Raw genomic sequence first — 8405 nt, 5'->3', positions numbered from 1 at the left:
CCAGAGGGGATGGCCACGCCGCAATCCCTTCTCCTTTCTCCTCTCAGGATCTTGGGCACGCATGCACATGTGCCCGGTGTGAGTTTAAGCCACCAGATCCGGGACTCGAACCACAGTTGACTACATGGAAGTCCAGCGACATAGCCATTACGCCAGCTGCTGGTCCCTTGATGGCAATTCTGTTGAACAATCCTGCCTAAGTAATTTTGTAAAACCCATACATCCAAGGATGTAGACGAAGTAGCTTATTCAAGGGGTCGTCCTGTAGTTAGAGTATAGCAGCAGGATTTAACCCAGGTCTGCATGAATTCTAAATCGAGCTTTTGCCCAACATACCCACAGTCCTCCTCCAGCTGTGATAAATTGGGGAGAGGGGTTAATTTATTAGGGAAAGGGAAGAAAAGATTAGGGAAAGTGGACATTACCTCCTCCTTTGAATCTTTGTCAATGGACACGCAGGCCACTGTGGGAAGACATTGAGAAGGGGTGGACTCAGGAGTGGAAAGAGGGAAGGGAGGGGGTACAGGTGTCAGGCTTTGGGGACAGGCGGTCTGACAACTGGGGGTCAAGGTCAGGCGGGGCTCATACTCACCAACCCAGCCTAGAGCTTTGATGAGTCCGAGAAGGAGAAAGGCAGACAGGAAAAGGCCAATGCCGTCCTCAAGGGAGGGCCCAGCAAGGCCTAGCAGGTGGAAGGGGCAGATTGAGCCGTCTCTTCTCAGGTGTCGGCCTGGCCTTCCCAGTACATCCAGGTCTTACCTATCACCCTGGCACACCCCAGCTCTTACCTGCTACCTCCAGGGTGACCTCTGAGCTGCGCATGGAGGCACGCAGGTTGGGGTGATGGACACGACAAATGTAGCGTTCCCCATGCTGGTCGGTGGTGACCCGAGGCAGCTGCAGATGCCCAGAGAGGCTGACGGAGCCGTCAGAATGGTGGCGCAGGGCGGAGAGCCAGCTCTGCCCTTCAGCCTTTCGAGAGCTGCCGTCCGGGCCACCCCGGACCTCCCACTCCACCTCCAGGCCCTGGGAAGGGTAGAAGTGGGACACAAGGCAGAGCAACTCTGGAGGTGCCTCTCCCGGGACAGCCCAGACGACAGGTGCTGGCTTCAGGGACACTTTGGGAGGCTCTGGAGAAAGAGTAGAAAATAAGCATGGGAGAACCAATCCCCGCTGCCTTCCCAGTTTCTCCACACCTGATGTGGGTTCTGCAGCGATGAACCCACTGGTGCTTCCCAAGAATCCCCATCTCGAAGCCCCTCAGGTCTCCAGGGATGTCCATCTGCCCACATTCATGCACAGGCACCTTCCCACTGCCCCATCACGGTGCCCACGTGAGCCCAGCACCCACCCTCTACCCGTGGGGACCTCTATCACCACTCACTGTACACAGCAAGCTCCACCGCGACCTGTCCTTGCAGGTATGGCAGGTGTACGGTGGCCAGGTAGGTGCCCTCCTGAAAAGGCCGGACTGCAGGCAGCCAGAAGGTCCCATTCCCGGTCCACGGGCCCCACGGTTCATCATCATCCCAAGCAGCAAAGGCCACTGCCCCTTCTCGGGCCGCTGGCATCTGCCTGCTCAGCCCGGGAGTTGCAGCCAGGAGTAGGTGCCCCTTTCCCCAGTGCTGGCGCCGCCACTCCAGCCCGAAGGGAGGGGGGCCTGAGCCCAGAGATGCAGCAGCCTCGGAGGTGGGGGGCATGTAGGCAAAGCTCAAGTCCAACATGGCATCCTGTCCCAGTCGGATTCGAGCCACAGGAGTGTGGGTGAGGACAGTCAGCACCACTGGAAAGACAAGAAGGGAGAGATGGAGGGCGAGAGGCAGAGGAGGACGGAACTCCCATTTTCCCACCCCTCCTTCTCTGGTGGTCACCAGCTTCCAGCCCTCCCTGCAAACCCTCTCAGCTCCAGGGCTGGGTGGGACTGTGTGACTAAGGGAGCAGAGAGGAACTGGGGAGAATAGGGCAGTGAGGGGGTACAGCTCTGAAGCCCGCTCCAAACACAGCCTCTGGGGCCAGTGGGATCTGAGAACACTTCTGACACACCCAAACCACTCCAGTCTTCAAGCGTGCCTGTCAAAAGAGCCAGCCTCTCAATCAGCGAACAGAGGCAGACCCGTGACTGCCAATCCTCTGGTCCTACACAAAGCACTTACTAACCCTGGAAGGTTCTAGCTCCAGCTTAGCCCTGACCACAGCCGTCTATGATCTACTGGAGCAGTGTCGTGCAGTGGTTAAGTGCCTGGAGCCTGGCTACCCCAGTTCAAGTCAGCCCTGCCATTTAAATGTCCTTGGGCATTACTTTACTTTTCCCCGGCTCAGCTTCCTGATCTCTCAAATAAAGATGACAATAACAGTACTGACCTCTTGGTGTTTTGTTAAATCACTTTTTTTTTTTTTAGATTTATGCTGCAGGGTACAAGCACTTTCCAGAGAAAGGCCAAGGAAAAGAGCGGGAAATGCCCCAGGGGGATGACCACACAGCAGTCCTCCTCTACTCTCCTCTCAGAACTTTGGGCATGCACACATACGCACCCGACATGATTTTCAAGCTGCTGGGTCCCATTTAGTTGGCCCTGTGGGATAACCACAGGGCTTTAACCACCATGTCACCTGCTGGGCCCACGAGTTAATCATTTAATACTTCTATTCAGTTTAGGATTTTAGGAAACAAAGACACCTAATTATGAAAGGTTCTAAAACAGTGCTTGGGACAGATTACACCTCACCGTCTGCCAGACAAGCTCAACATGCCCTAGCTCAACTGCTTCTCTAACATTCCCCCACCCTGCTTTCAATGCCTACCATCCCTGCCTTTCACAAATGCTCACCACCAGCCCTCCAGACACTAAGGCACTCAGACTCCTTCCTCTCATTCATTCATTGAACGATTATGTTTTAGGTTTTTGCCATAGGGTGCCTGCGCTTGCCAGAGAGGTAAAGTGAGAAACCAACCCCCTTCCAGGAGGGATGGCTATGCCACAATCCCTTCTCCTCCAGTCTCCTCAGGATTTTGGACATGCACACAGATTTGCCTGTGTGATTTTCAAGCTGCCGGGTCCAGGACTTGAACTGCAGTAGGCTATGTCAGAGTCCAGCACCTTAACCGCCACATCACCTGCTGGCCCCCAATGACCAAATTTTTGTTTTGTTTGTGTGTTTGCCAGAGAATGTGTGTACTTGTGAGAGAGGGAGAGTATGAAGTGCCCACCCCCATGGGGAATGGTCACAATCTCTTCTCTTCCATTTCTCCATCCTACTGAGACTTTAGGCGTGAACGTACACATGCCCAGTGTATTTTCCAAACCACCAGGACCAGGATAAAAACTGCATGGTCAGTCATGGGATCTGGCTTCTGCAACCACCAGGTCACAGGACTTAAATTTTTTTAATGTATTTATTTTAGATTTATTTTATTTATTTTTCAATTTGACCAGAGAGGGACAGAGTGAGAGAGAGAGAGAGAAAGTGAGAAAGCAAGCTGCCAGGTTCAGGACTTGAACCGCTGTCAGCCATGTGGGACTCCAATGCCCTTAACCACCATGCCACCTGCCAGTCCCACAGAATTTTATTTTTTAAATTTAATATGGTGTGCACTTGCCAGAGAGACAGAGAGATATATAGAGAAATAGGAAATGGAACCAGCAGATGGCATAATGGTTGCATCCCTGGACTCCAACATGGCTGACTGCAGTTTGACTCCTGGATGGGACGGCTTGAAACTCATGCTGGGTGCCCAAGATTCCGAGAGGAGAAGGGATGGCAGTGTGGCCAACTCCTGGGGGAGGACGGGAGTATTCTCACTTTCTGTCTCTGTCTCTCCAAGTGTTTCTCACTTTCTCTCTCCAAGCGCATGCACCCTATAGCAAAGATCTCTAATTTAAAAAAAGAGGGAAAATGCAAAAGCACCTCCCCGGGGGAACAGTGACTACACCTCAATCCCTTCTCCTCCATTCTCCTCTCAAGATTTTCAGCACTTACGCCCATCTCCCAGGATGTTATTCAAGCCCCAAGCCCCAATCTAGGACTGGAACAAGCAATCAGCCATATTGGATCCCATCACCTTAACCACCATGCCATGACACTGGCTATTCCCCGCTTGCTTGCTTGCTTGCTTGCTTGCTTGCTTGCTTTTCTTTTTTTTCTTTTTTTTTTTTTTTTTTTTCTTTTGGGTGTTTGAAAGACAGAGAAAGAAAAAGAGGGACCAGTACTTGGCATAATGGCTATGTCACTGGACTCCCATGTATGCAACTGTGGTTGGAGTCCTGGACCTGGTGGCTTAAACTTATGCTGACGCGTGTACACGTGTGCCCAAGATTTTGAGAGGAAAATGAAAGAGAAGGGATTGTGGCGTGGCCATTGCCCCTGGGGGACGATTTCTCACTTTCTGTCTCTCTTTCTGGCAAGCGCATGCGCCCTATAGCAAAAACGTCTCAAAAAAAAAAAAAAGAAAGAAAGAAAAAGAAAAAGAGAGAGGGAATGTGAGAATGGCCACAGAACAATCCCATCTCCTCCATTGTCCTCTGGGAATTTTGGTCACACACGCACACACACCTGGCATGTTTTTCAAGCCTCTGGGTCCAAGACTTGAATGGCAAAGTCATCCATGTGGGATCCACACTTGAACCACACCACTGCCTGCTGACTCCACCCCAAAACATTACTGAGCACGTAGGGTGCTCAAGATGCCGTGGAAGAGGACAGAGTAGGGAAGTCAGGCAGTCCCTGCCCTCAAATTCCTTACAATCTAACAAAAATGAGTAATTACCCAAAATAGTGTCCTACGTGCTTATCCCCACCAGAACCTAACAGATCTCACATCTGTTTCCAAGCAGGTTCTCACCCATGTGCATCTGGACAGTTACAGCAGGCTCCTCTCTGGTCTCCCTCCCCTCAGTCTCTGTCTCGTTCAGTTCCCCCACACACACACACTGTGGGCAGACAGCACGGCTAGACGTCTGATCGGGGATCGCCTGTTTCACAATCCCGCTGCCTAGGAAGTCAACAGCTATCGGCACCAGCTAGAGCCGGAGGGCCTGGGTTCCATTCCTAGTCCTGCTTCCTACAAGCTGTGTGTCCTTGGGTAAGTTATCTAACTGCTCTGTGTCGTAAGACTTCTTTTTCTTTCTTTTTTTCTGTTATTGTTGTTGCCATAAGGTGTGTGCATTCGCAGAAGAGAAACAGAGTGAGTGAGAGAGCAAGAAAGTGAGAAAGCATCCCCCAGGGAGGATGGCCATGCCACAGTCCCTTCTCCATCCTCCTCTCAAGATTTTGGGCACACACATGTGCCTGGCATGATTTTCAAGCTGTTAGGTCCAGGACTTGAACCGCACAGACAACCATGTGAGATCCAGCCCCCTTAATCACAATGCCACCTGGTTGGCCCGTATCAAGTTTTCTTAATCCAACATAGTAAGACTAATATTACCTATAACCTAGCATTGTTGCGAGGAATAAATGAGATTATGCATATGAAGTGCTACTTCCTCCCAGAAAGGTGCTCCAGGTAGAAGCAATCATATTTTTCTCTTGTAACTATCTTTATGTTACTTTTAATCCAGAAATACACATTTGCATTGTTTAAAAAAAAAAAAGAGAAAAAAAGAAAAAGAAAGGACCCACAGGATTAAAAAACAAAACCTCAAGGTTTTACAAGGTTTAACCCTTAAATTAACAGTGATCTTCAATAAGAGTTACTGAAAGCAATTTTAGGCCTGCATCCTGTAAACTATACTCTAAATTGTACATACACCAGGGCCAGAACAGTAAAGGAAAAGTTCTAGCTGTTTTTGTAGCTTCTATACAAAAGTTTTTGCTTTTCTGTTAAAAAAAAAAAGGTAGGTAGGACCAGCAGGTGGAGTGGTTAGGCTGGCTGAATCCCCACATGGCCAGCTGAACAGTTCCAGTCCCAGACGCAGATCTAGCAGCTTAAAAAAAAAGCACCGGGTGCATGTGCATGTGTCCCCAAAATCCCAAGAGGAGAATAGAGAAGAGATATGCAGTGGCCATCGCCCCTGGGAAGTCTTTCTTACCTTCTCTCTTTCTCCAGAACCGGAGCCCTTTAGCAAAAAAATTTTTTTAAAAAGTCCATTGCTGGACTCCCACATGCAATTCAAGTCCTGGACCCGGTGACTTGAAAAGCATGTCAGGCCTATGTGCGTGCGTGTCTAAGATCCCAGGAGGAGAACAGAGGAAAGGGAATTAGGTGTGCCCCCCCACACCCCGGATGACTTCTCACTTTCCCTCTCACCGTCTCAGTCTCTCTTTCTGGAAAGTGCACACACCCTAAGGTGAAAACCTCTGAGAAAAGAAAGAAAGGAAGGAAGAAAGAAGAAGGAAGGAGGGAGGAAGGAAAAGAGAAGGGCATGGTGGAGCTGGCACCACGGCCTAGTGGTTAAGTCCCACGAGGCCAACCACGCGGTTGGCATCCAGCATGGGAAGTTTGAGTGTGAGTGAGTCCCCAATCCCGACAGGGTGGGAAAATGGAGACGGGACTGCAGAATAACCATGCCCCACGGAGGGGCGCTTTCTCCTTCTCCCTCTCTCCCTGTCTTTCTCCAGTGTCCACATATACCCTCTGGCTTATAGACAATAACAAAAAAAAGTGAATGGGATGGTAACCAATAATTGTAATGTATTATTGAAAAAACTTGAAACCCAAATAGAATCTAGGATTTCATTACCAATTTATTATTTTTTTACTTTTATTTTTTATGAGAGAGAGAGAGAAGGTACACCCGTGGGGAGCGGCCACATTACAACTCCAACTCTTTCATCTTTTCCTTCTGTCTGGACCCCGGGCACACACGCACATGCACCCAGAGCACCTCTGAAGCCGCCAGGTCTGGCCTAAACTGCACAGTTAGCCATGTGGGATCCAGCGCCCCAACCACGAACCACCATGCCACTGGCTGGCCCATGAGATCTCACTACCAATTCATGGAGAAAGAAAAGAACAAGGTGAACGATGCCATTAGGAAACAGCTGGTCAAATACAGCATGTGGGGTCAGCAGACGGCATGGAGGTTAAGACAGCTGGATCCCACATGGTCAACTCCTTGGTCCCGGATGTGGAGGCTTGAAAATCAAGCCAGGTGCTTGAGCATGCATGCCCCAAGTCCCAAGAAGGGAGGAGAAGGGATTGTGGCATGGTCATCCTCCCTGGGGGGGTGATTTCTCACTTTTTCTTTCTGCCAAGTGATTGTGCCCTGTAGCAAAAACAACAACAAAAACACAAATAGAGAAGTGGGAAATTCTAGTAACCAAGTTTTGTAGCAAAAACAACAACAAAAACACAAATAGAGAAGTGGGAAATTCTAGGACAAATAACCAAGTTTTGTTTTTTAAGAGAGATTTTTGCTATAGGGCACATGCGCTCTCTGGAAAGACAGAGAAACAGAAAGTGAGAAATCACCCCCCAGGGGAGATGGCCACATCAAAATCCCTTCTCCTCCGTTCTCTTGGGAGCTTGGGCATATGTCCGGCCTGCGTTTTAAGCCACTGGGTCTGGGACTCGAACCGCGGTCAACTACATGGAAGTTCAGTGACAGTGACGTAATCATTAGGCCATCGGCTGGTCCCCCAAGTTTTTCCAACAAATCTATAGCACTTTTTGTTTATTTGCCAGAGGGTACATGTATTTGCCAGAGAAAGACAGAGAGAAACCACCTTCAGCGGGGCATGTTCATACCGCAATCCCTCTTCCCCTTTTCCGTCAGGATTTTGGGTGTGTGCACATCTTGCTCGTATTTCTCCAACCCTGCGGTCAGCCGTGTAGGATCCAGCTCCTTTAACCACTAGTCCACAGGACAGCCCAGTTTCTTTTTTTCCTTTTTTGGAGAGGTTTTTGCTATAGGGCACGTGCGTTCGCCAGAAAGACAGAGAGAGACAGAGAGACAGAAAGCAAGAAACCACCCCAGGGGGGATGGCCACGCCGCAATCCCTTCTCCTCCATTCTCCTCTTGGGATCCTGGGCGCACATGCACACTTGACCGGCATGAGTTTAAGCCACCAGGTCCGGGATGCGAACCACTGTCGACTACATGGGAGTCCAGCGACATAGCCATTACGCTAACTGCTGGTCCCACCCAGTTGATTTTCTTTTTTTCAATTTTTGCCATAGGACGTGTACACTCACCAGAAAGAAACAGTGAGAGGGAAAGTGAGAAATCACCCACCCAGGAGGATGGCCGCAACCCATTCTCCTCCATTGTCCTCCTGAGATTTTGAGAACACACACATGCCATTGGATCCGTCTGGTCAGCCATGTGGGATCTGACACCTTAACTACCACGCCGCCTGCTGACCCTCAGCCCACCATGTTTTTTGTTTTTTGTGTTTTTTTTTTTTAAAAGAGAGAGTGGAGACTGCATGTGGCATAGTAGTTAAGGCCATGGACTCCCAGATGG

General features: G+C 49.9%; 1 protein-coding gene across 1 annotated transcript in view; it reads right to left on the bottom strand.

Annotated features, from left to right (window-relative positions):
• Positions 1-8405, bottom strand: part of TAPBP (TAP binding protein) — a 26788-nt gene that overhangs the window by 5029 nt on the left and 13354 nt on the right. Inside the window, exons 4-7 of the mRNA XM_027770221.1 lie at positions 1385-2058; positions 789-1130; positions 593-682; positions 426-463 (exon numbers count right to left, since the gene is read on the bottom strand). Of these exons, the coding sequence (XP_027626022.1) occupies positions 426-463; positions 593-682; positions 789-1130; positions 1385-2058 (1144 nt within the window). The remainder of the gene's footprint in view (positions 1-425; positions 464-592; positions 683-788; positions 1131-1384; positions 2059-8405) is intronic.

Source organism: Tupaia chinensis, unplaced genomic scaffold (assembly GCF_000334495.1).
Source record: "Tupaia chinensis unplaced genomic scaffold, TupChi_1.0 Scaffold000116_1, whole genome shotgun sequence".
Classification (NCBI taxonomy): domain Eukaryota; kingdom Metazoa; phylum Chordata; class Mammalia; order Scandentia; family Tupaiidae; genus Tupaia; species Tupaia belangeri.
This window is presented reverse-complemented; position numbering and strand designations above follow the sequence as displayed.